This window comes from Spermophilus citellus, assembly GCF_964194105.1.
Source record: "Spermophilus citellus genome assembly, chromosome: 2".
NCBI lineage: Eukaryota > Metazoa > Chordata > Mammalia > Rodentia > Sciuridae > Spermophilus > Spermophilus citellus.
The window spans coordinates 203,536,239-203,564,135 of record NC_138183.1 but is presented as its reverse complement, the minus strand read 5'-3'; the positions used below and the strand labels follow the sequence as shown (position 1 = coordinate 203,564,135).

The 27,897-nt window shown below is 34.4% G+C and overlaps 1 protein-coding gene across 6 annotated transcripts in view; it reads left to right on the top strand.

Moving 5' to 3' along the window:
- SBF2 (SET binding factor 2) overlaps positions 1-27,897 on the top strand; it is a 438,265-nt gene that overhangs the window by 301,620 nt on the left and 108,748 nt on the right. For all 6 annotated transcript variants that reach the window (XM_081280887.1, XM_081280893.1, XM_081280888.1 and 3 more), the window contains exon 17: positions 4,773-4,841. In XM_081280887.1, coding sequence (XP_081137013.1) covers positions 4,773-4,841 — 69 coding nt within the window. The remainder of the gene's footprint in view (positions 1-4,772; positions 4,842-27,897) is intronic.

Here is a 27,897-nt window from a genome sequence, read left to right as displayed (position 1 = left end):
ACATCAATAAGGTCATGGTTGTCCCTCAAATTGTGAGTCCCATTCAGCCATCAATCTGTCTCAGTCATTTAAAATGTGTTCTTAGTTTTCATCTGTTTTCCCTCTTGGGATACTTTCCTGAGTTCTTTAACTACAACATGCCTGGCACATAGTAGGTACTCATTAAATATTGGTAAACGAATGAAAATTATTATTCAAAGGTTGATCCTTCTATTTACTCATTCTGGAAATCTAAGACCCAACAATATCATTAGTTTCTACTAATCTTTTGACTTTGAGACATTCTAAAAAGGCATGACTTATTCAACAACTTGTCATAAATATTGATACTGCTTCTTATTTGCTACAGCAAAAATGCTGTCAAGCCAGGCATGGTGACATGCATCTATAGTTCCAGCTACTTGGGAGACTGAGACAGGAGGATCACTTGAGCCCAACAGTTTCAGGCCAGCCTGAGAAACCTAAGGAGATCCATATCATTTAAAAAAAAAAAAAGTTGTCAAATCACTTAAGAGTTTAAAAAGGAGACAGACAAGTAAGTAGATAATTACATTATTGTGTGAGATCCTAAGTTGTACCTTGCCTTAGTGATAATAACATTTATTGAGTTCACTGTACCAGGCATAATTTTAAGTACTTTACATGCATTTTTATTTCTAACCTAATTATACTGTCTTCTGATCACTGTAACTATGATATTAATCTTTTGAAGTTTACTGATACTTATTTATGGCACAATATGAAGTCAGTTTTTCTAAATTCATCCAGTTGGTAGCATTGGCATGCAGAATACAGTAGATCAAAGAGGATTTTGTATACATTGTGTGTGTGTGTGTGTGTGTGTGTGTGTGTGTGTCCATTAGCTCCAACTTTTGAAATAGTTCTTTAAATTTTTTGTAAGATTCCAAAGTTTTCTACCTGTTTGACTTGTCAGCTACTAAAACTGATATATTAAAATTTTTCTGCACAATTACGAATATATTTTTCTTTCAGTTTTGCTTTATATATTTTGAGGCTAATTTATTAAGTTTATACACATTTAAAATGGTTACATCTTTCTAGTAAATTGAGCTATTTACCATTATGTAATGCTTCTTTTTATCTCTAGGAGTGCTTTCTGCTTTTTTTTTGAACAACAGATCCTTGGATTCTTGTTTTTGATTCACTGACAGCCTTTGTGTTTTAAAAAGAACACTGGATCCATTTGCGCTATTATTTTATTTTTATTTATTCTTTTCTAATTATTTCCATGGGTTTCTTTTTCTCTTATTTCTTATTTGCCTTTGGATTGTGTGTGCTTGTGATTGTCATTGTTTTTCTAGAAAGCATTTCATTTTTTTTACCTCAATTGAAATGGAAGTTATAAACCTATTTCTATTTTGTTGGTGGTGATATAATCTTTTTCTTTTTTCTTTTTTTCTTTTTTATTACTGGGGATGGAACCCAAGGTCATTTTACCACTGAGCTACATCCCCAGCCCTTTTTATTTTTCATTTTAAAACAAGGACTCACTAAGTTGCTTAGGGCCTTACTAAGTTGCTGAGGATAGCTTTGAACCTGCGATCCTTCTGCTTCAGCCTTCTGAGTTACAAGAATTACAAGCATGAGTCACCAAGCTCAGCAGATAATGCAGAATTTTTTTTAAAGATTATTTAATTTATTAAAATCCAACTTCAGTCTATTTCCTTACCAAATACTGAAAAATCATGGTCTGTGATACTATAATTGTATGTATTATTTATATCTTCATTTTAACACCCCCCCAAAAGATGTTGTTGGCATTGATTAATAGAGTCAAAGTGTGTTTTAGCCAGATGTGGTAGTGCATGCCTCTAGTACCAGCACTCAAGAGGCTGACGAAGGAGAATCACTTGAGCCCAAGTGTTTGAGACTAGCCTCGGCAACATTGTGAGACCACATTAAAAAAAAATAATAATAAGCTTCTTTCCTCTCATGTTATATTTGCTGATATTGTCAAGGATCCTGCTATTCAATACAAATTCTACGTATTTGCTTTTTACGAAAATGAGATGTTTCCAAGACATAACCATGTTTTAGAAATGAACACAATATTGACTTCCAGGTAATATCCCAGAGACCTTATTCTGAACTTTCTTTTTCATCTCTCTTGTCCATGGGGGCTGGGTTATGGCTCAGAGGTAGAGCACTCACATGTGTGAGGCCCTGGGTTCGATCCTCAAGACCACATAAATATAAATAAATAAAATAAAGATATTGTGTTCAACTACAACTAAAAAATAAATATTAAAAAAAAAGCTCGTATCCTCTACTGCATTTTTCCCCTTGGCATATTTGGGATTCCCTCTAATTCTCAAAGCATCAAAGGATTGCAAAGGATTGGATAAAATCTTAGCATTCATTCGGTTCTGCCCACTTTTCAAGTGGCTGATTAACCATTTTTTCTTTTTTAATCTACTCAACTGTACCCTAATCATGTCAGAAGCCACCAATGGCCTCTTACATTTATCTTGACTTTTTCTCAAACTTTAACAAATTTCCTACGAAGCATTCAAAATTACTGGTCTTTCTTCTCCTGACATCTATGATACTGCTGTCTCCTAATTCTCTTTCCCCATCTTGATTATCCATTACTTCATCTTTGTAAATATGTATGTTTCCAAAGTTTCTATTTTTAGCTCCCTTTTCTCATTACTCTTTTGCATATATACCTTAATCCATTCACTTACTCATTTATACAATAAACATTAGTCAATATGATTAATTAATTGGAAGTATTCTATCTAGTATAGGAAATTTAAGCCTCTCTTTTAGTTATTTTTTTAATTGGTCAGAGAATATGCGCCAAATGAGAATGATTTTTTTTATTACAGATTTCTCTTATTTTAGTACTCATTGGAGTTGAATGTTCAATGCATTCTAAAACTTTTTCAGACTAACAATGCACGAAATTCAATTGAGAACTCTTTTAGCAGATCTTAGTACCAAATGTACTCATGCCAGGCAAGACTTGCTTTAAGGTAGATGGACACTTTTAGGCCATGACTTATGAAAGAAAGCTTCCTTTTGTCCTCAGGGATGTACTACGCCCTCCCTGTTCTCATTGCTGGCCCTGCCAAGCCCCATTAGTATTTTGAAATAGGCCAAAGCTGTCTGTGATATGTTTCCACTTTGCCTTTTGACTCTTTCTTCTGCATTCTAGAGCCCTTGTCCCTGATAGTATCAGTGCACTTATGCAGCTCTAAGCCTCCTTCTGTTCTCCAGTTCAGGTGTCTTCTCTCCCACCTTCCCTCCTTAACACTCCAAACTTACTGTTGGAAGCCAAAAAAACACTCATATCCTGTGGGGGGGGGGGGGGCTGGGATTGTGGCTCACCGGTAGAGCACTCACATGAGCGAGGCCCTGGGTTCGATCCTCAAGACCACATAAATATAGATAAATAAAATAAAGATATTGTGTTCAACTACAACTAAAAAATAAATATTAAAAAAAAGCTCGTATCCTCTACTGCAAGAATAGGATGAAAACAATCAAGAACAAAAAGCAATGTCTAGAGGAAAAAGCATCACACTGATAAGTGGATAACTAGATTCTAGCTGTGGCTCTGTGGCTGACTTCTAAGCTTCATTTCTGTCATTTGGAAAGTGGAGAAAGTGCACTGGAATAATTGATATCTAAGGTACCAGCTCTTTAAAGTGTAAAGGTAGTTCATACAAATATGAATAACTGATGAATGAGGGATTTGCATTCTGATGAAAATAGCTACATTGTTTAAGGTTGGAGCTTTAATCGTTATATCTAACCCTCTTGGTAGGTGTTAGTTCAGCTTTTGCTACCCTTAGGTACTGTTCCAAGTCCTGCCTCTTTATGGCTCACTTTGTGTTTCACTGCCAATCAGGAAGGACTGATTAGTATCACTATACAAATATTCACCTGGTATAATGGCCCTGAGGTTCATCCGTGTCATAGCATGTGTCAAATTTTTAAGGCTGAGTAATATTCCATACTATGTGCAAATGTTATGTGCACACACCACATATATGGAGTGTCCACTCCCTCATCTGTTTGCATTCAGTTCTTATTTTTAGTTCTTTTGGGTATATACCCATAAGTAGATATGCTAGAGCATATAGTTATTGCATTTGTCTATATATATTCTGTTTTCTCATTCTGTAGTTTTGTTGTTTATTTGTTTTGAGGACCTGCTCTACTTTCTTCCACAGCAGCGGCACTATTTTACATTCCCACTGAGATTTTTCTGTCTATACCATTCCCCAAAATTTTACCCAATGGGTTTTAGATTCAGTGATATTTCTTGCCTGCTCAATAATAACAAGATACCCTTTTTATATAACACTAAGAAGAAGAAATACTTTCAGTCTGTTATAAAATGCATTCCAATCTCAGAGATGATAAAATCTGAGATGAAAAATCTTAGACTCAATGAAATGCAGTAGGTAAATCTGCTATTTTAAAAACCCTCTAAATTTTTTGTTTATAAATTATACAAACTTTAACTGTCATTATAATAAATGAAGGTAGCTGTTCACCAATAGTATATAAAATGATGTCCTCCTCAAATGTATTTCTACTACATTTTTCTAAAAGAATATACTTCAGGGAGAGTTTCCTACCCCTCCTCCAACTTAGCTACTATGCCTTAGTGACAATTTGGAATAAAAGTAAAAACCTCACAGAACTTTAAATAGTATATCCCTCTATTTTGGTTTCCATATATTTGTGATTTCTGGTGAATATCCCATAATTTTCATTTGTCTTTGTTTCTTTTTAAGGATTGTTCAAGTTTAGAAGAATATAACATTGCAGCAGCATTACTCCCTTTGACCAGTGCTTTCTATAGGGTAAGTCTCATTGGTTTATATAAAAACTTGTTATGATTTGTATGAGTGTATCCAGTTTGATTCCTCACGGAACTAAATAAATCCTGTCCTCTTAGTATACCTAAGACATAACCATGGTTATATTTATTATAACATTTATTGCATGCTATGTATAGGAAAAGTTACATGGAACACTAAATCGTCTCCTAATGCAACACCTGCACCCATTTTACCCTGTTTTCTTTTTCCTTATAACACCTGAAATTGTATTATATATTTATTTGTTTACAAGTTTTTCCCTTGACCACAGAAAGTAAATTCCATGAGACTAGGATATTGTCTCTTGTCTTTGCCACTATATCCTAATGCTACACAGTAAATAGTTATTAAATGAATGAATGAATGAATGACATAATTAGAGTTTAATGTAGTTGGCAATTTCTGTCAACCTTCTGAGAATTTTCTGGACTGTCTAAAGTGATTTTTAAAATTCTGTCATTTTAACTTTAACACAAATATATTAGCTCTTACAGCAAACATACCCAGCAAGTTCTCTTTATTGTCACATCCTATAAAGAACTAAATAAGCACATTCTGAACCATGCATTTAATACATCCTTCTGAAATGTGTAATAGGAAATATTAAATCTGTGGCAACAGAGTGACTCACTGTTGATCCATATGCAGAGTCAGCTTTATAAGGCAGTAAGTTAACAAGTTTGGCCAAATGCCATGCTGTTTTCCAGTATTATCAAACTTAATAATACTGTGCTATGTTCTAGAGGTGGGTTTACAGATATGATTGTTTTTGTCTTAGTTTTTTGGTTTGGTTTTCAGGTAAATCAGTCAAGGCCCAATGGACAGCCAGAAACTTAACAGTAATTCAAGCAGATAGCTTTTAATATAAGGAGCTATTAAGTAGTAATGATTAATTACTAAAAGATAAAGAGAATCTAAAGAATATAGGAATCGAATTTGGGGAGCAGCTACTATCTCTAGAGCTCCAGAAGAGTACCTAAGAGAGAAATAAACTTGGAAAGGGCCTCCTCACCTCTGAGCTGATTCACAGATCTTTTTGGAAAGGTATTACTGTGGCCAATGATGGCTTAGACATTCACTGAGGTACCACAGAGCAAGACTGGCAAGCAGAAAACTGCCTGCCACAAGACATACTGGGAAACCACCTACTAGGGTACTAGTGAAATTAAATAGAATGCCACCAGTTAGGATAGTACTAAAACTTCTTCAGTAGCAAACACCTGTAGGTGTCCCACATACCACTAATAGGTGATGCCACAGGAATAAAAAGGAAAAAGCACACCAGAACCAGGAAGAGAAGTCAGTTTCTACTGCAGTGTCTCTGTGTGCTTTTTACTGACAAAGCTTAATATCATGCCCAGTGACAAAGGAAATGTTTATAAGGCCCAGTTCTAAGATCAGAAAGAATAGAAAAGAGGGATGGCTTTGGAACAAAGAGTACATTGATAATTGGTTCAGAAGAGTTAGGGAAGGCAAATCACACTGATTTTTAAATATTTTCTAAATATATATCTTACAGAAAATTATTTCTTGTGCAATGTGGATTTTTTTATATTTATTTTTTCACTGTAGTTGGACACAATATCTTTATTTATTTATGTATTTATTTTTATGTGGTGCTGAGGATCAAACCAGGGCCTTGCATGTGCTAGGCAAGCGCTCTAATGCTGAGTCATAATCCCAGCCCCGTAGTGGATTTTTTAATTCAGGAAGTAGATATAAATTGCATTAATCTGGCCACAAATTGCAGATGAGCCATCCTCATAACTGTCTAGCCAGTATAAACTCTTGGGACTTGCACAGCATTACTTCAGAGAATGGTCTCAGTTGTTTCTTACTTTTAAAATATTTTAGTAACATACTCATTTTTTTTCAATGCAATAAAAGTTTATTGAGCATCTGGACATATAAAGTTACTATGCTGGGCAATATCATGGACAGCAACATAAATAAAACATCAACATGGCCTTAGGAACTTGTATTGTACTCTTTTTAAATTTTTTATTTGTTTTAATTAGTTATACATGACAGTAGAATGCATTTATGCAATTGGATATATCATACATAGATGGGATATAATTTTATTTTTTTGAGTGTACATCTTGCAGAATTATATTGGTCATGTAGTCACGTATATACATACAGTAATAATGTTTGTTTCATTCTACTATCTTTATCCCCACATCCCCTCTCCTTTCCTCCCATCACTTCCCTCTACCTAATCTAAGGTAATGCTATTCTTCCCTAATGCCCCCGGCCTTATTTTGAATTAGCATCTTCATGTAACTCCAACCATTTACTGGCAAATGCCATAATTTCACTCTTTTTTGAAGCTGAGTAATATTCCATTGAGTATATATACCACATTTTCTTTATCCATTCATCTATTGAGGGACACCTAGGTTGGTTCCATAGTCTAGCTATTGTGAATTGAGCTGCTATGAACAATGATGTGGCTGTATCATTGTATATGCTGATTTTAAGTCCTTTGGGTATAAATCAAGGAGTGGGATAGCTGGGTCAAATGGTGGTTCCATTCCCAGTTTTCTGAGGAATCTCCATACTGCTTTCCATATTGGCTGCACCAATTTGCAGTCCCACCAGCAATGTATGAGTGTACTTTTTTCACCACATCCTCGCCGACATTTATTGTTGCCTGTATTCTTCATGATTGCCATTCTGATAGGAATGAGATGAAACCTTAAGAGTAGTTTTCATTTGCATTTCTCTAATTGCTAGAGATGTTGAACACTTACTCATATATTTGTTGATCACTTGTACTTGTTCTTTGTGAAGTGTCTGTTTAGTTCCTTAGCCCGTTTATTGATTGGGTTATTTGTGGGGGTTTTTTTGGTGTTAAGTTTTAAGTTCTTTATATATCCTAGAGATAAATGCTTTATCAGAGGTGCATGTGGTAAAGATTTTCTCCCAATCTGTAGGCTCTCTCCTCACATTATTGTTTCCTTTGCTGAGAAGAAGCTTTTTAATTCGAATCCATTCCATTTATTGATTCTTGATTTTACTTCTTGAGTTTTAAGAGTCTTATTAAAGAAGTTGGATCCTAAGCTGATGTGGTAAAGATTTGAGCCTATTTTTTCTCCTATTAGATGCAGGATCTCTGTTCTAGTGCCTAAGTCTTTGATCCACTTTGAGTTGATTTTTGTGCGGTTGAGAGATAGAGGTTTGCTACATATGGATTTCCAGTTGTGCCAGCACCATTTGTTGAATAGGCTATCTTTTCTCCAGTGAATGTTTTTGGCACCCTTGTCTATTATGAGATAACTGTATTTATGTGGGTTTGTCTCATGTGTTCTCTATTCTGTATAATTGGTCTACAAGTCTATTTTGATACCAATATCATGCTGTTTTTGTTATTATAGCTCTGTAGTATAGTTTAAGGTCTGGTATTATGATGTCTATTGCTTCACTTTCCTTGCTAATGATTGCTTTAGCTATTCTGGATCTCTTATTTTTTCAAATAAATTTCATGATTGCTTTTTCTATTTCTATGAAGAATGTCATTGGGATTTTAATAGGAATTGCATTAAATCTGTATAATGTTTTTGGTAGTATGGCCATTTTGACAGTATTAATTCTGCCTATCCAAGAGCATGGGAGATGGTTTCATCTTCTGAGGTTTTCTTCAATTACTTCCTTTAGTGTTCTGTAGTTTTCATTATAGAGGTCTTTCACCTCTTTTGTTTGATTGATTCCCAGGTATTTTATTTATTTATTTATTTGCAGCTATTGTGAATGGAGTAGTTTCCTAATTTCTCTTTCAGTGAATTCACCACTGATATATAGGAATGTGTTTGATTTATGGGTATTGATTTTGTATCCTGCTATAAGTTGAAGAAGGAAATATCACAACAGATATGTCTGAAATACAGAAGATAATTAGAAACTATTTTGAAAATTTATACTTTAAAAAACAGAAAATATCAAAGACATCAACAAATTTCTAGAGACATATGACCTACCCAAACTGAATGAGGAGATCACCCATGATTTGAACAAATCAATTTCAAGTAATGAAATAGAAAATGCCATCAAAAGCCTACCAACCAAGAAAAGCCCAGGACCAGATGGATTCTCAGCTGAGTTCTACAAGACTTTCAAAAAAGAATTAACACCAATACTCCTCAAAGTATTCCATGAAATAGAAAAGGAGGAAACCCTTCCAAACTCATTCTATGAGGCTAATATCACTTTTAGACTAAAACCAGACAAAGACACATCAAAGAAAGAAAACTTCAGACCAATATCCCTGATGAACATAGATGCAAAAATTCTCAATAAAATTCTGGCAAATCGCATACAAAAACATATTAAAAACATAGTGCACCATGATCAAGTGGGATTCATCCCAGGGCTGCAGGGGGTTGGTTCAACATACAGAAATCAATAAATGTAATTCATCATATTAATAGTCTTAAAAACAAGAATCATATGATCATCTTAATAGATGAAGAAAAAGCATTTGACAAAATACAGCACACCTTCATGTTCAAAACACTAGAAAAACTAGGAACATACCTCAACATTGTAACAGCTATATATGTTAAACCCAAGGCCAGCATCATTCTAAATGAATTGAAAAAATTGAAAGCAATCCCACTAAAAAAAAATTGAAAGCAATCCCACTAAAAACTGGAACAAGACAGGGATGCCCTCTTTCACCACTTCTATTCAACATCATCCTTAAAACTCTAATCAGGGCAATTAGACAAAACGAAGAAACTAAAGGGATACAAATAGGTTAAGAAGAACTCAAACTATCACTATTTGCTTATGATATAATTCTATATCTAGAAGATCCAAAACATTCTACCAGAAAACTTGATACTCTTTTTTAATTACAGCAAATTATTTTTTTAAAAAAATCAAACTAGTTGAGAGGAAATGCTTTCAGTTTTTCTCCATTCAGTATATGGCTTTGAGTTTGTCATCTATAGCCTTTGTGGTATTGAGGTAAGTTTCTTCTATCTGTAGTTTCTCCAGTGTTTTTAACATGACTGGGTGCTGAATTTTGTCAAAGGCTTTTTCTGCATCTGTTGAGATGATCATGTGATTTTTGTCCTTTATTTTTGTCCTTGTGATGAATTACATCTATTGATTTACATATATGGAACCAACCTTGTATCCCTAAAATGAATCCAACTTGGTTATGGTGTACATTCTTCTTAATGTGTTTTTAAATGCTGTTTGCTACTATTTTATTAAGAATTTTTTTTAGCTATGCTCAACAAGGACATTGGTCTGTAGTTTTCTTTCCTTGGCATGTCTTTATCTGGTTTTGTTATCAGAATTATACTGATATTGAATGAATTTGACTGTTCCTTACCTTTCTGTTTCATGGGATAATTTGAGGAAAGTTGGTGTTAGTTATTTAAAGTTCTGGTAGAACTCAGCCAAGAATCCATCTGGTCCTGGGCTTTTATTTGTGGGAAGGCATTTTATTACTGCTTCATATTATTTTATTATTGCTTGATATTGGTATGTTTGGGTTTTCTATATTCTCATGATTCAATTTGGGTAGGTCATATGTGTTTAGGAATTTATCAATATCTTCTAGATTTTCCAGTTTATTGGCTTGTAAGTTTTCAAAATAGCCACAGTGCCACAAACCAGATGGACATTTTCTTAAATATACATGGTTAGGAAATTCAGGTAGTATAGAAAAATACAAAATGCAAAGCAAAAGCTCCCTTTCCTAGCACTAACCCATCTCCTCTAAATAGTTTCCTTTGGGGAATGGAAGGAGTTATAAGTTATTGCATATCCAGATAAAAACTGTTCTTTTTTTTTTAAGGAAAGGATTAAACCATTGACACTATTTTTTCACCTTGTTTTTTTTTAATGTGTGTGTGTGTGTGTGTGTATTTTAGTTGTAGTTGGACACATTACCTTTATTTAGTTTTTTACATGATGCTAAAGATCAAACCCAGCGCCTCGCATGTGTTAGGCTAGTGCTGTACCACTGAGTCACAACTGTAGCCCCTCACCTTGTTTTTTTATTCAGTTAGGAGTACATACTGGAGATACTTCCACAATAATACATAGACTTGTTTTTATTGTTTTGTGTTTTGCAGTGCTAGAGATCGAACCCAGGTCTTGTACATGCTAGACAAGCACTCTACTACTGAATTACATTCCCGTCCCTACTCAATTGTTTTTAATGATTGTATATATTTTTTTCTTTTTGCAGTTCTGGTGTATACATACTTACTATTCTTGTAAAAGTAGTGTATTTCATTGGCCCAAACAAAAAGTGATACTTATCTTTTAGAGTTCTACTTAGTATAAAAGTATCCAAGAGTTTCCATTTGTAACATTACCTATCTTAGCTCCTTAGGAATCGGTAGTACAATAACCATCCACAGATTTAGGGTTTTTTTCCCCCCTAGATTGAAAATTAACAGTTCCTTTTCACTTTTCTTCAGTTTTAGTAAGTTATGTGTAATTCATGCTAACTTAACTCTTATGAAGGCTTCTTTGGCAGTGGTACCTTATTAATAGCTTTAAACTGTTCAAACTTTAAAGAGTTTAAACTGTAGTATTTTCACATGAAAAATAATGTAATCTTTTATATTTATACATGCTTATTTTTACATTGTTCTTTAATTTCCAATTTAGCAAACATTTATTAGATCTGCCAAGCCTTGGTCTGTGCCTGATGCAGAGTCACAGTTCAGTAACATGCTTCTTACCCTCAAGAAACGCACCAATGGCCTCTCTATCCATTAATCAGCTATTAACAGTAAAGGATCATTTACAAATGAATAACATTGGGCTACTCTTTTTTTAGGTCATTTTTCTTTAAATATTGTTAAATTATGAGCCAGAGTATGTCTAAATATTACATTTTAGAAGAAAAAAAATATAAAACCCAATAGGGCAGGAATAGAACGAAACTAGGATACATTACATCAGGTAATATAGATGAAGTTTCCTGATATCTATGAAATTATGACAAATCCCTCCCATTACTTTTTTGAGGCACATCTGTTGTTTATTGATATTCAAAATGACTCCCAGGAGAGCTAATATTCTCCTTTGATACTATTATTATAGTTTATTTTTACCCTGGGAAGAAAAATAAATACCTTATTTACCTTAAATTCAAGCACCCTAAAGTGAAACCTTCACAAATTCCAAAGATCTCCCATGTGTACATAGCACTTTGAAGAAGTTTTGTTGATCAAAATAGACCCTTACTTAAGAATGACAGCATTATTCAGGGAATAATTCTCAGTAAAAATAGATTTTTCTTCAGAATTCTCACTTCATTCAGCATGTTAAAACTTCCTTTCCAATATTCAGACATTTGAAAGACTTGTTTTTATTAAAAGATTTATGAAGTATAATTTACATACCATAAAATTCACCCATTGTAAGTGTACATGTCATGATTTTAGTATACTTACAGACTAGTACAACTACCACCATAATCTGATTGTAGACATTTCTGTCATTCCCCAAAAAACCCTCCTCATGCCCCTTTATAGTCACTTCCCATTCCCAGGCAACATAATCTGCTTTCTGACTTTATAAATTTGCCTTTGGGAGTATTTCATATAAATGGAATAATACATTATATGTTCTTAGGTGTCTGGCTTCTTTCACTATGCATAATGGTTGTGAGATTCACCCATGTTGTTAGGTATTTTCTTTAGGACTCTTAAATAATAATTAACATACCCAGAACATTAAACCTTCTATATTATTTAAAGTATATCTAATTCAGTATGTAATACATAGTTAATCTTCTTGGTACATTTTATGTAAAGCATGATTTCTCAGTATGAATAAATATAAATTTTACATTTCTATCTAAGTGATTTTACAGTTCTTTAATTTTATTGCTCAATTTAATTTCAGCTTATACATTCTAAAAGAGCATACACTGGCTAGTCCAAGTGCAAATAAAATTTTTAGGCCTCGATGTTATTTTCATTTCAAAATATTAATAGCTCAAGGTAAGTAAATTCAGTGGGTATGATAGAAAAATCTTTCAAAAGTTATTTGTATAAAACTAACTTACCTAAATTTGGTGTCAACATACCTTGTATACAATCAGAGATATGATAAATCATGGTATAAAGGTGTATTAAGAATTGTAATGCAAAAAAAAAAAACCTAACTTACCTAATCAGTCAGAAAAGCAGAAAGTAAATGTTAAATAAAGCATGAAGAGCCACCAAATCAACTAAGCAGTGATCTTTCTGCCACCACCAAACTCTGCCAGTAATTCTTTCTCAAACTCCTGTCCCCCACAATGAATAAACTAAAATCTGCTTGTTTTTTTTTTTTTTTTCACATCAAAGCCTGTTGTTATTTCCATGTAAGTCTACCTACCTAATAGAACATGGTGGAAAACAGAGACCCAGAGGATAGTGATAGGAATAATAATGAGAACTAATATTTATTGAATTTTTACCATGTACCAGATGCTACATTTGACTTTTTAGTATCTAACCCACCTCAGTGAAGTTTTGTTCCTATTTTAAGGTAAAGGAAATATGGCTTAGGAAGAATCTGTACCACATAACTAGTAAGTGCCAAAGCCAAAACTTCTCTGAACTGTCTAAACTGTTCTGTCTGATCCCAAAGCTTATGTTTTTGTTAGTTTTTTTTTTTAACTAAAATAGCTTTCTCCAGATGAATCCCAGTTAAATGCAGCATACCTTCAAGAAATTTTTTTTTTTGTTTTTTTGCCTGGAGATATTAAATTGGCATCACTCCTACCCTCTCATTTCCCCAGACATTTTCACATGTATATCCAGCAAGGATGCTTCAATTAAGCTTTGGTTTGGAGGGGGCAAGGATGGGAAATGATGATTAATATGGATGATTTCAACAGTCATCACATAGTATTATTTATAAGTCTCCAATTTCTACATATTTCTAACAGAAAACATACTAACTTTCAAAATGACACCAAATACATTTTTTAAATTTCTCAGATGATTTAGAAGTTACTTAAATACTGACCTTGCCTCTTAGCCATTAATATGGACCCTTGTCCTATTATACATATGACAGTTTGTAGGTAATTCTAGCTGCTGGAATTCAAATAACCCTGCCTTCTTAGTTTTATGATTGCTGCTAGAAGAAAAATCTTATAGTAATATGAAAAACAGATATTTTATTAATCATTTAATTAGCAAATGATAACAGAGGTTATTGAAAACCTACAAAATAAGAAAAGAACTTTGTTTTTCTCAGGCTTCTTGGCCTAGATAGATTGCATTTCCCATCATAGATCTCAAAAGATTTCGTTTTTGGCCAAAAGAAAGGAGAGAATGATAAAGGGTCTCAGATCTGATATAAAATTGAATATTAGGGGCTGGGGCTGGGGCTGTAGCCCAGTGGTAGAATACTTGCCTAGCATGTGGAGGCACTGGATTTTATCCTTAGCACCACATAAAAATAAACAAGTAAAATAAAAGCATTCTGTCCATCTACAACTATAAAAAATTTTAATTGAATATTAATTTTTAAATAATGTATCAGAAAAACATCTGAGAGTAAAGACAGGCATCAATACTATCTGAATCTAAATTTGGCTTGGAAGAGATATTAATGTGTTTATTACAGCAGATGCCTCCAACACGGAAGAATTTTAGAATAGCAAGAGAATTAGTATCTTGCTTTTATTTCCTCCCTTTATTTTCTTCTTGGTCTTTAGGTCAATTTAACATTCCTTCCTCCTCATCTTCCTCCTCCCTTTCAGCACAACTTCTCCTGTGTCTCTCAGTGTTTTGGGTTTTTTTTCAAGTTTTAAAACACTGCTTTCTTTTTTTTTTTTAGTACTCCTGAAAAACCTCTGCCACTAAGAAACTGTGAATTATAATCAGTTCAGAACTACAATTTTCTTAAGATTAGTTTATATTCACTGTTGAAACTAGTAATATAGACTAACTATGAGGTAATTTGCTTATTAACTTCAGAACAGATGCTAATTATTTTTTAGTGAATAAATAACAGTATTTTAATTTTATTAAATTTATTGTTTTTATTAACATTGGTATTTATTAATTTTTAATTTAGAATATTTTTCTGAACTTTTGTAGTTCTTTCCTGTGATGGTCAAATGTTTGGGAAATTTTGTTCATTTTTCTGAAAATGAAGCAACCTGCTGTGATTCTGGTTCTTCCTCTATTCCAAAAGAAATTTAGTACCATTCAGTTCCATAGACACTAAACTACTACCATGTCCCAAGCATTAGGAATACAAAGGTGAACAAGTTGAGGTCTTCACCTTGAAGAATACAGATAACTTTCAAAGAAGATAATTAATAAAATAAATTACAATATAAGTAATCTAAAACAGATATAATCTAAGCACCATAAGAATATATTAATTCCTGGTGAACTGAGAAACACAACAAAGAAGTTGTGAGATTTGTGCCCATGAAAAATGCATTTGTCTTATAATACTGAGGTAAAGAGTGAATGAAGAATAGGGAGATATAAATATTATAGGTAGAGAAAAGACTATGAATCCCTTAATGGGAATTGTTATTGAAGATGGAGGCCTAAGGAAAGATAATCTATGGCCAGACTGTGAATAACCTTGTGTACCATAATAGGGAATTTAAATGTTGTATAAACAACAAGGATTTTACTTCTACTCTCTGTGATTTAAAAAAAAGGTTTAAATAAATCAATAGCACATATAAGATGTGAAGGAAGATGTTTACTTATAAATGTAAAGTTACAGATTAGAAACTTGGAAAAACCTGTAGACAAAAGGAAAAAAAAAAAAGAGAGAATGAAACCAAATCAATAAATGGACAAAGAAACGGAACAAACACTTCTCAAAAGAAGAAATACAAATGGTTAACAAACACATGAAAAAATGTTCAATATCTGAGGGGCTATAGCTCAGTGGTAGAGCACTTGCCTGTCATGCATGAGGCACTGGGTTTAATCCTCAGCACTACATAAAAATGAACAAATAAAATAAAGGCATTCTGTCCATCTGAACTACAAAAAAAATTTTTTCAAAAAATACACTGAGATTTCATTAACTCTAGTCAGAATGCCAATTATCAAAACTACGAATAACAATAAATGTTGGAGAGGATGTGGGGAAAAGTGTACATTCATACATTATTGGTGGGACTACAAATTGGTGCAACCAATCTAGAAAGCAGTATGGAGACTCCTAAAAAAAAAAAAAATACGAATGGAACCTTCATTTGACCCAGCTATCCCACTCCTCAGTATATATCCAAAGGATTTAAAATCAACGAACACAGTTACTCAGCCGCATCAATGTTTATGGCAGCATAATTCACAGTAGCTAAGTTACGGAGCCAACCTAGTTGCCCTTCAACAGATGATGGATAAAGAAATTGTGGTATATATATTCAATGGAGTGTTACTCAGCCATAAAGAAGAATGACTTTATGATATTTGCTGGTAAATGGATGGATCTGGAGACTATCATGCTAAATAAGCCAATCCCCAAAACCAAAGGTCAGATGGTCTCTCTGATATGTGGAAACTAACCCACAATAAGACGGTGGGGAGGAAGAATAGAAGTTCAGTGGATTAGACAAGGGGGAATGAAGGGAAAGCAGAAGGAATAGGAAAAGGAAAGACGGTGGAATGAATCTGACAATTTTCCTGTGTACATATATGAATATACAACAGTGAATCCCACCATCCTGTACATCCACAAGACTGTGGTCCTAATTAGAATTAAATATATTCCATGCTTGTATAATTATATCAAAATGGATTCGACTTTCATGTATAACTAAAAAAAAAAGATATAGCACAAAAGAATCACATGCAAAAGATAAGTGAATTTGTAAAATTTCTACTTTGGAATAGAAGTTAAAAGAAAATTGCTAATTTGAACAATCTTTTAGTGGATTGTTTAGTACCATTAAAAATCAACTGGTTGGGCTGGGATTGTGGCTCAGCAGTAGAGCGCTCGCCTAGCATGTGCAAGGGCCTGGGTTCGATCCTCAGCACCATATAAAAATAAATAAAGATATTGTGAAAAAAAATCAACTGGTCATTTATTTTGCAAGAAAAAGTGAGAAAAGAAATACAGTTATGACTAAAGCCAAGACTCTAATTTCTTCTATAGTAGCATGGAATTTGATTTTCTCCATTGGTCCCTCCAGGTATATTTTCTTTTTAGGAGATAGAGACAGACAGATAAAAGGACTGTGTGTTTAACAAAAAAACACATACTCTCTTCTCCCTAATTCTGAGACAGTAGGAGGTGAGGGCAAAGGTAGCACTGGAGGCCTCCCACTTGCTAAAAAGTTGAACAGAAAGATAGGTGGTTGTCCTGCAAGGCTTGATTCCTTTCCGATTTTACCTCACTGTAGTGCACCCAGAGTCCTGGATGCTGCTGCAGAAGGATTGAAGGGCAGAAGGATTTCTCGATGATCTAGAATCAAGAGACTTGTCTATATATGAACTCTAATCCTTTGGCTTGGATCTATAACTCTTAGCTCTACTCCTGGTGCTTTTTAAAGACAAACAGATTCAAAGCTCCTATCAAACAACAGCTGGCACCAAAATCTTTGGGGCTAAGGCGTGGATACCAGTGTCTTAAAAGTTCCCCAGTTGTTGGAAATAGAAGTATTTAAGGATCTTGAAACCCTGAGAGTTTGTCTTTCACTTTTGTGTCAATGCTGATAATGTAATATAGTTTAATGACATGCTTCACTGGTGTAAACTGGTTATAAAGACAGTACTTTCTAGATGGGTGGTGGTGTGTGTGTGGAGATTTTAAGGTTCAAAAAATAACTTAGTACCTTTTGTTTTTCAAATCAATAAATTTAGAATTCTGAAAGAGGTTAATGAAAATGAGGCTGTTTTCATTCTTTGCACCTGTTGATTCATATAAAAACCATTCATTTCTCTCTGTGTTCAGAACTCTTTGGTAGACAAAATGAGGAACCTCAACATGAAAGATATGGCCTCTGCTTTTGAAGAATTTGTGATTTACTATACTAGAATTGAAGTAGGGAAAAATACTCATAAAATGGAATAGTAAGGACTAGGGACATAGTTCCATGGTAGAGCACTTGCCTAACATGCATGAGGCCCTGGGTTTGATTTCTTGTACTATAAAAAAATGTAATAATAATAATAATAATAATAATACCACCTATCATTGACTTAAGCACTTCCCAGGTACTTGGATGGTATACTAAGTTCTTTACATATACTAGTGCATTTAATCCTCAGAATCATTACCTTGAGAGGTAGTCTGAGTTCAGAACCCATACTCTTGCCAGTGAATCCATATAGCTAGTGAAAGATAATCAAATGGTTGGGTTTTTTTTTATTCTTTTTTAGTCATATATGATAGTAGAGTCTATTTTGACATATTTATACAAACATGGAATATATCTTATTCTAATTAAGATCCCAGTCTTGTGGATATGGGTGATATTGAGAGTCACTGCCGCAGTCTGGCTGGGCACAATTCAGGAGCCACTTGTCAAAAGAAACTAACTTTATTTTTAGAACCACTCAGGCCAAGCAAAACAGCTCCTCAGGAAAAACCCTCAGAGCCCAACTGCCATCACCAGCTTCCCACAAGCCTCTCACACCAATACACAAGCCTCCCCCACTCCCACAATCCTGCTCTTGAGGCTGATTGGCTGGGTTGCGTGGGCGGAGCCAAAGAAGTCCCCCAATGAGCAGCTCCGTGGTCTGAAAGGGCAGGGAACCAGCCCAATGAGCATCACCGCAGAGGAGCCAATCAGCTAGATGTTGCTGGGGCCGCTGTGAGCCAATCATCAGCTGGCAGTCTGAAGGGCGGGGAAGCAGCCCAATGAACATCACCACAGAGGAGCCAATCAGCTAGATGTTGCTGGGGCCGCTGTGAGCCAATCATCAGCCGGCAGCAGGAAGTTTGCTGGCAGCTGGAAGTTTGCTGGGGCCCCTTCGGCTGTGGCTCTCAACAATTCACTGTGGTGTATTCATATATATACATAGGAAAGTCATGTTACATTCATCTACTTCATCCATTCATCAGTGGAAGGGTACCTAGGTTGGCTCTATAGCTTAGCTATTGCGAATTGTGCTGCTATAAACATTGGTGTGCCTGAGTCACTATAATATGTTGATTTTAAATACACACACACACACACACACACACACACACACTGAGGAAAGGGATAACTGGGTCAAATGGTGCTTTCATTCCTGTTCTTTTGAGGAATCTCCATACTGTTTTCCAGAGAGGTTCCACCAATTTGCAGTCCCACTGATAATGTGTGAGTGTACCCTTTTCCCCATATCCTCTCTAACATTTATTGTTAACTTGTATTCTTTACAATTGCCACCAGGTGGTTGGTATATATATGATTGTAGATTGACACAATACATTTATTTATTTATTTTTATTTGGTGCTGAGGATAGAACCCAGTGTCTCACAAGTGCTCTAACAACTTCCGCCCTAAATGGTTGTTTTTAAACCACTAAGTTTTGGCTCTATTTTTACACATCAGTAGATAAATACAAATGCTAGCATATAGTTAGGTGCAATGGAAGTATTAGCTAACATCATTATTGGCATTATGTAGATCTTTGAAGCCAGGTTGTGAAGTTCATATATGATCAATAGGGAGCTATTATAGGTAATTGGCCAAGACAACCAACATTGTAATTTTTATTAACTTTGTAATGGAGTCCAGCTTAAAGAAATTATTGATCAGTACAAGAAAATTTAATTTTCAAGCCCTGTATTCAGAAAAACAGAACATCATATACAGAAGTGCTAATCAATGATCCCATGCTAAATTACTTTCATATTACAAATATCTATGGAAGTTATGCATAGATAACTTCTGTGGCTCAGAATATTATATCATTATTTATAATTATTGTGTCATTATTCATAATTTTTCCTCAGTGTTATAATCAAATTTTACTAGCTTCATCCCAATACCTGTGAATTTCATAGGAATTTTTCTATAAAATAACGATAAAAGTAACAATTCAAAATACTCAAAGTTAACAAATAGTGAATAGATTTGCTTTTATTCCAACAGGCCCTAGGATACTTTTTCTGAAATAGTCTCTGGCTTCTGTTTGCATTTTTGCTATCTCTCAAGTTAAAGAGACATTTGTATTAAACCAGAATTCTTGTCTATTTACTAAGTAATTGATTTCCCAATTGCATCTTTGATGGCTTGACTCACTGTGTTGTAAAGATCTGTGGTATTACAAGGAAGGCTGTGGAAAAACAACACATTTTTGCTTTGTTATTTTCCTTACAAAAACAAGTTCATTTGTTTAATTGGGGGAGGTGGGAAGAATTGTATAAACTATACTTGACCAGATCAAAATCTGTTCTCTTTTCCATCCAAGAAAATTAACTAAGGCTGACATGACTTCTGGGAAGAGCATTGCAGCTGACATCTGGATGTGCCCCATGCCAAAGTGTTATCATGAGAAATCAGCCCAACAGGAGTGTTATTTGAATCCTCTAGAAAGACTGATTTTAAATTAATAAACTAAAATTGTATAGCATAACTCTATAGTTAGAAGCAACAAGATGCTGTGTAACAATGAGTAGTTTACTTATTCTTCTATAAACAATCGGTTTAAGTGGTCTTATATCAATGTTTTAAACTTTGGATGTGAGAGTACATTTTAGAATTACCATCCAGCCCCCAGAATAGTGCTAAATATCATTTGTACTCCAAAAAATGCTCACAGTTGTAGGGTAATTTATCCTTAGGTGCCAGTGCTTTGCCAAGAACCTTTTGTCCGCATGCAAATCTTATGTAAACATTGCTTCAATTCATTTATATCTTTTGTCATCTGGTGAAAAAATGAGATTCTAGATCCAAAAATACTTAAGGATTGCTTACAGTAATGCTACAGAAACACGTGTTAATGATTGGCACGTGTATTACCTTTAAAAATCAGCATTGACCCCATGTTTTGTTTTGTTTTTCTATAGCGAGTACTTGCTAAAGACTTGTGTAGACAGTAAAAGGATTATAAGGTACACATCTCTGCAAATGAATATAAATGAATTATAGACATTCCTTTTTCCTTACACTTAAATTTGAAAATCATACTTCTTGCAATTCAGGTCACTGATTAAAATGTCAAAAAGGGTAAAATTTTATGGAAGATCACTTGATACCTCCTTTTAGGGTAGCATCAATCTATTTAGTCAGTAGATAGGGAAAATATGATGGAAAAGATAATTTGGAATCAAGTCACAGAATGTCTAAAATGTCATGTTAAGGAGTTTAGACTAATATTATCCTCTCATCACTAAGTAGTATACAATGAGCAGGACAGAGACATGATTGTATTTCAGAAATTTAAAGCAATACAGAAGAGGATGGGGAGGATTGAGAAGTTGTAGCAGCAGAGGCTCTTAGTAAGCTACCATAACAGACAAGTGCTAATGAGTGGGTTTAGGGAGAGACAACATCAGAGAGGTACAAAATGCCTAGAGAGTCCAAACAAATAATGCAAATAAGTCAAGCAGGCCAAAGGAAGAGTAGACATTACTACCTAAAGGGCAGCCACTGCTCAGCTGTAGCAGCTGTTAACAATACAAGAACGTTGTTACACATCTTTCAATTTTTCAAGAGAAACAGGAAATTTATTTTTATGTTAAATCTCTTCATTTTAAAGGTTGGTTTCATTTTTTAAAATCCTATGCAGCCAAAACAAAACATATCTGCAGCCACCTGTAGCTAATAGGATGCCCACTTTACAACCTCTAGCTTTTAGATTCTGGTTGTAAATTTCTGTTGTACATTATAGTGGGAAGTCAGAAAGATCTGTATTTGAACTTTGACTTATCTCAGATCTTAAACAAATGACTGAAATGAAGATAACTAAACATGAAATTATAAAGCACTCAGCTTAGTGAATGGCATATATAGTAAGTACACAATATTTGTTAAACGAAATACAGGACATGAATTCAAATACAAATTGAACCTCTGCTTTATCAGTCACTGGATATACATTGAAGCGTAAGAAGCCTCAGAGCTTAGTCAAGGTCCTATAATGGATAAATGGCAAGACTGTGTTGACTCAGGTTAACACTCTTAAATACTGCCCTATACTACCTGTTACCTGACATTATATTCTGTCTCACAAGCTATCTGCAACTCCAGCTACAGCTGGAAGCAAAAGTCTTTAATAACTTTCACCCCTGGGGAAGGTAGAAGCAAAACCTTAATAAGTATACTTTCTGCTTAGCTTCCTCTGTGTTAAACAGCTTTTCCTATACTAACCCTAAAGTTATGATAGTAGCAAAGGTAATAGCCCTTCACAGTGCTAAACATCTTGACCCAAATCAACAGTGGGCAAGAACTGTCTTTGTCAAGAAGTGAACTCTAGTCCTATGGGTTTTTCTTTCTTTCTTTTTTTTTTTCAAGTTCCTCTGCCTCCTTGGGGCCCCTCAAGGGTCCTCCTGGTCCATTACTGGGGAAGGGAGTCAAAAGGCATACTTGATTCTGTTGATTTTCAGTAGGCTTTTAATATTTTCATTTAGGGGAGGAACTCTCTGGCTTTAGGATAGAAATTAGAAACCTTTGGTGAGGTACAACCTGATAAAGTAGTTGAAAAGAAAAAAGAATATGCAAAACTTGCTGTCTTTATATTATCGTTGTCCCATAAAGACATATTGCTGTCTTTATGGGTAACAAAAGTGAAGATAATAAACTACTGTCCCTAAAGAGAACTTTATAGATTATTATTCTTATTTAATTTTGCTTATGCAGCACGGTTTCCTTTGTATTAATCAGCATTGTTAACATTTTTGAAAAGTCATAGACTTGATGGGGATTTGTGGAGGAGCTGCTGAATTACACATGAAAATGAATTATGTGGTACTATAAATATTACAGCAGAAAATGAATTATGTGGTACTATAAATACTCAATTCAGTGACTCAGCAAATTCCCTTTATGTCTAAAGTACAAATATTTTGTTTCTACTTCATGAGACCTGTTTTTAATTTCTGCACCTTTGTAGTTGTCCTTATTTGTCACTGTTATATTTTCACATTACATGAGAAATATAAAGAGAGAGCACTTTCAGAGGGAGGTTTAAGTTTTGGGGAAATGAAAGCAAAGGAAACCATGCTTTAATATGATGGTGGGGATTACCATGAAGAAGTCAAAGAACCATCTGGAATGTCTGTGAGAAATTTGTTGTTTTTATTATACTCTTGAGTGACCTTTCCAACTAATAAAATTAGATTTAGAATTGTAATTTTATAAGCAAACCTCTAGAAAATATATAACTAACCTTTTAGAATTTGACAAGCACTCTGTGTACCTCCAGTTCCTGGAAGGAGTAAAAGGATTAAGGCACACATCTCTAAGAGTGGACACTGATAAATTATAAAGATTTCCTGGACTGGGGCTATAGCTCAGGAGTAGCATGCCATGCATGTTTAGCATGTATGAGGCCCTGGGTTTGATCCCCAGAACCACAAGTTTTTTGCTTTGTTTTGTTGGTTTTTTTTTTTTAATCATTAAAAAAAGGAAAAAAGATTTCTTATTCTTTCACTTAAATTTGTAATCCAAGCCAATGATAAATATGTTTAAAAGGGCAGAATTTTGTAGCAGAACACTTGACATTTCCTATTAGGGTACCAGTCTACTCAGCTGTTATTATACTTCCAATACAATATGTAAGTTATGTTGGGCAGATTTTCAGAGTTGATGCTGAGACGTGCACAACATGGTCTCTATACTCAAAAACTATTGAGCAACTACGTATACACAATTTTTTTCATTTATTTATGTTTAATTAACAGTTTTGCATTCAGCTTTTAAATCTAAAAAATTGTTAGCACTTCCATAAATATTTATTATCATCTCTTAATGACTCTGCACAAAATAGAAACAGTATCAAAACTGGTTTTACACAATACATTTTTTTTTCTTTTTTAATGGACACAATGCTTTTTTTTAAAATGTGGTGCTGAGAACCATATCCAGCGCTTCACACATGCTGGGCAAGTGCTCTACCCTGAGCTACAACCCCAGCTCAACAACACATTTTTTTTCTATAAAACAATAGAGTACTACTTATTTAAAAAAAAAAAACCTCTGTACCTTGGTAATTTTTGTTTTAATACAAATATTAATATTCATTTTTACATTGGCAACTAAAAACTGTTAAATGCCATTTTATCTTGTATTATCCTGAGAAAGATTCTAACATTGTATTTGCATTTCAGCACATTCTTGAGCAAACAGAGTCCTAAATGTAGTACAAAATAGAATGTAATAATTGTTATAGGCGTATAGACAGAGATATACATAAGATATTATTTTACTCTGCTTGGACTACCATAACAAAATACTATAGGCTGGGTGGCTGAAACAACAAAAATTTATGTTCTCAGAGTTCTGGAAGCTAAAAGTCCAAGGTGAAGGTTCTAGCAATTTCTGTTTCTGGTGAGGTTTCCCTTTTTGGCTTATGACAGCTGCCTTATTGCTATGCCAATTGGAAAGAGGGATTTAAAGTGGAAGAAACAACTTGACCAGTGTCATGGCAGTGAAGAAGCAGCTGCATTCAGCTGCATTTACCTGCATTCAGCTCTTTTACCTACAATATAATATCTGCATGATACAATAACTCAGGAAGTCAAGAAAGGAAGGATTGGACCATAGTACTTAGTATCTTATGAAACACTAATTTCTGGTTTCATTACTAATCTAATTATGTGGCCTTGGTTATGTTCCTTTGCTTCTGTCTCTTTATCCCCATGCATCAATGAAAAAATAAATCAATTCTCTGATGTTTCTTCTAAATCTGAGTCTATTCTTAAAAACAAGCAGCTGATTTAACAAGCACTATATGTTTGTGTGTGCCTGCATATTTTCACTTTTGTGCCCTCACCAGCAGATGTGCAACTTCAATAAATATTTGATGATAGGCAGAAAAATCTGCCACTTATGTAAGTTTCATTTAAACTCCTCCCACCATCCATGACTGGGAAACTTATTCAGCATATTCCAAGCACCCGAAATGGGAAGTATATGACTTTCCCCTTCTTCACTGGCCCTCAGATTTTCTCCTGTTTTTGACTTTCAATTTCCCTCGTGACTTGACTGCTCCCTCTATGGAACCTTAATCTCAAAGCCTTCTTTCATGTTTAATTATGGACAACTGTTTAAAGTTATCACCAAGCACATAGTAATATTTGATTCTTAGTAAAAGTTAGACCTTAAATTATACAAATGAAACACAAATAGTAAACTTTCAGATATTAGTAAGTAGAAGAGCTGGAGCTGTAGAAGAGAGGGAGAGTTTGTGGCATTCCTAAAAGCCTTAGAAGTGGAAAATGATCCCCTAGAGCTTGAAAACCATCCAGTCCTAAAACAGTTTGATGTAGCATTACAGCCATTCGTTCTTAGCACTGGACCTGTCTTGGTTATTTTCAACCAGGTAATTACCACTGTTTGCCTATTTTCTAGAGTTCTAGGCATAATTGTTGGCTTACTCATATAAACACTTGGATAACTTTAACGTAGTCTTTATAAGTAGATAATTCTTCCCCCTGGAAAATGACTACTATGTGTACAGCTTATTCCTCATACTCAAGGCTCAGTTGTAATGAATCTTTCCAAAATAAATAAGAAGCAGTAGAATTAAAATTGAAGATATTGTCCTCAAAACAGGGACATATTTCTCAAGAAATATATTTTCTTTCCTCACTTTATAAAGTCAGCTTACGACAATACTAAGTCTTTCTTCTCAAAAATAGATTGACTTACATCTGTCAGATGTACATGCCGATTAAGAAGGTGTATCTTCATAATAAACATAGGTTTAGGAGCTTAGGTGACTTACCTTATCTCAAGGCCCACTGCCCATATTTACTGCTCTGTGGCCTCCACTTTGCATAGGCACCACCTCATTGAATCACACTGACTTGTCAGTCACTCATTCTCTCAAGACACAGCTTCAAAATAAAACCTTTAAGAAAATGTAGCAACTGAAGTAACAGTTACAGCAAAAATGCACCCATGGTTGATGTGCCATGGATACAACCTGCAGTTGAGTCTTTATTTGGTCATTGACGAGAGTCTTAAGTTTTTGAGTCAAAACATCATGAAATTTGGAAAATTGGGCTTCAATTTGTTATGATTTTGTTGTTTATGAGAAATCCTTTTAAGACCCTGCTTTTTGTAACAATTTTTTTAGGTCTATAGAAAAGTTGAGTAGATAAAATCTAAGGAAGGAAGAAATGTACTACCGAATTGTAATTCAATAGTACTGTAGTTTCTGCTTTTATCTAGTAAAAAGCAGGAAATAGTAAAGGGAATCAGTTCATTCTTCTTTCTTTACTATTATTTGTTTGGTAATAAAAATTCAAAATAAAAATCACTTAAAATCAGAGCTTGCTAATTATGTTTTTCCTCCAGATTCTTGTCATTAAAATAGTATCTAAGATACTTAGAATATTTAAGTGTTAAAGTTTAATCAATGGTAACATATTAAATACAGCACATTTGGAGTTAGATGGTAATAGCCAGCTTTCTAGGTGCCTGTCTGCCTCACTGCCCATTAGTTTCCTTAAACTATAAACTGTTCCTCTACCCAGGCAGGTGCTTCTATTTTCCAAAGATGTCCGTGAGCTTTCTGATATTGTACTGTGTCCTTGTACAACTGTTATTGCCCCCAATACGTCTATGAGCCCTTGGCTGCTTCTACTATCTACTAAATATATATTAAGTATTATATACTGTGCTGAGAGTTTTATTTATTGGTTTTCCCATCTTCATAAGGCAGAACTACTCTGAAATGAAGTTAGCACAGTACAATGTAATCTTAGTTTTGCCTTCATAGTATGTCTTCTAAATTGTCAGACTGTGTTGAAAGATTACACCTACTATTTGTGGCTTTATGCTAATTTTTTTCTGTACTAATCCATTTTCTTTAAACTTTTTTAACAAACTACATAAATTATTTTTTAATGATTGCTTCTGCTCACTGAAAAGACTCCCTAAGTTCTAAAAAGGCCATTTTTTGTACTTAGAAAGAAGAATCCAAGAATCTTTGGCATCACCAAAGTCATTTTTAGGGTACCTTATTTATTTATTTGTCTGTCTGTTTATTGGTACTCAGAATTGAACCCAGGAACACTTAACACTGAGCCACATCTCCAGCTCTTTTTATGTTTTATTCTGAGACAGTGTCTCACAAAGTTGCTTAGGGCCTTGTTAAATTGCTGAGACTGGCTGGCTTTGAATCATCCTCCTGCCCTAGCCTCCGAATCACTGGGATTACAGGCATATGTCTCCATACCCAAGGTGCCTAATTTATTATTTTAATCTAGAAACAGTTTTCAGTTCCATCAGCAGAGAAATAAGAGTTACTTTAGAATGTATGCTGTTTTAAGTAAACATATAGCCTCTTTGTATTTGTTATTCCATCTCTGAAATTTCCCTTGCCAATGGGACTTGGGTATCAATCCCTCTTCCATACTTACTTGTTATCTCACTACCTTATTATGAATTTACAACTCTCCCATTAACATCTAGTTGATAGTTTCCTTAGAAAATTGCCTTTGCTTCAAGAGGAATTATGTGCATACTAATGATCAAGGAGAAACAGGGTAGTTTCTCCTTGATCATTAGTATGCACATCTACTTAGCACAGTAAAGTTTTCAGAAACAGCCACTTGTGAGTTAGATTTCAGTTAACGGGCATCCCCTTGACCCATCGGCCCTGTCCCATATTGGGAATTGAACCCAGGGCTTCAAGCATAAGCCCTCCACAATTGGGTTTTGTTTTTGTTTTTGATGGGAGAAGACAGGATCTGTCTAAGTTGCCCAGGCTGGCCAGTCGTCCTGCCATAGCTTCCTGAGTAGGTAGAATTACAGGCATGTGCCACCATGTCCAGCAGAATATGCATGTCTTTATCAAAATATATCCTAATCTCAATTCTATGAGATAGAGGCCAAATCAAATAATTTCAATATCAGCAAAACTTTACAGTGTTCTGTTAAAATTTTAATTACTCTAAGGTTAAAACCTAAACATTTCATTT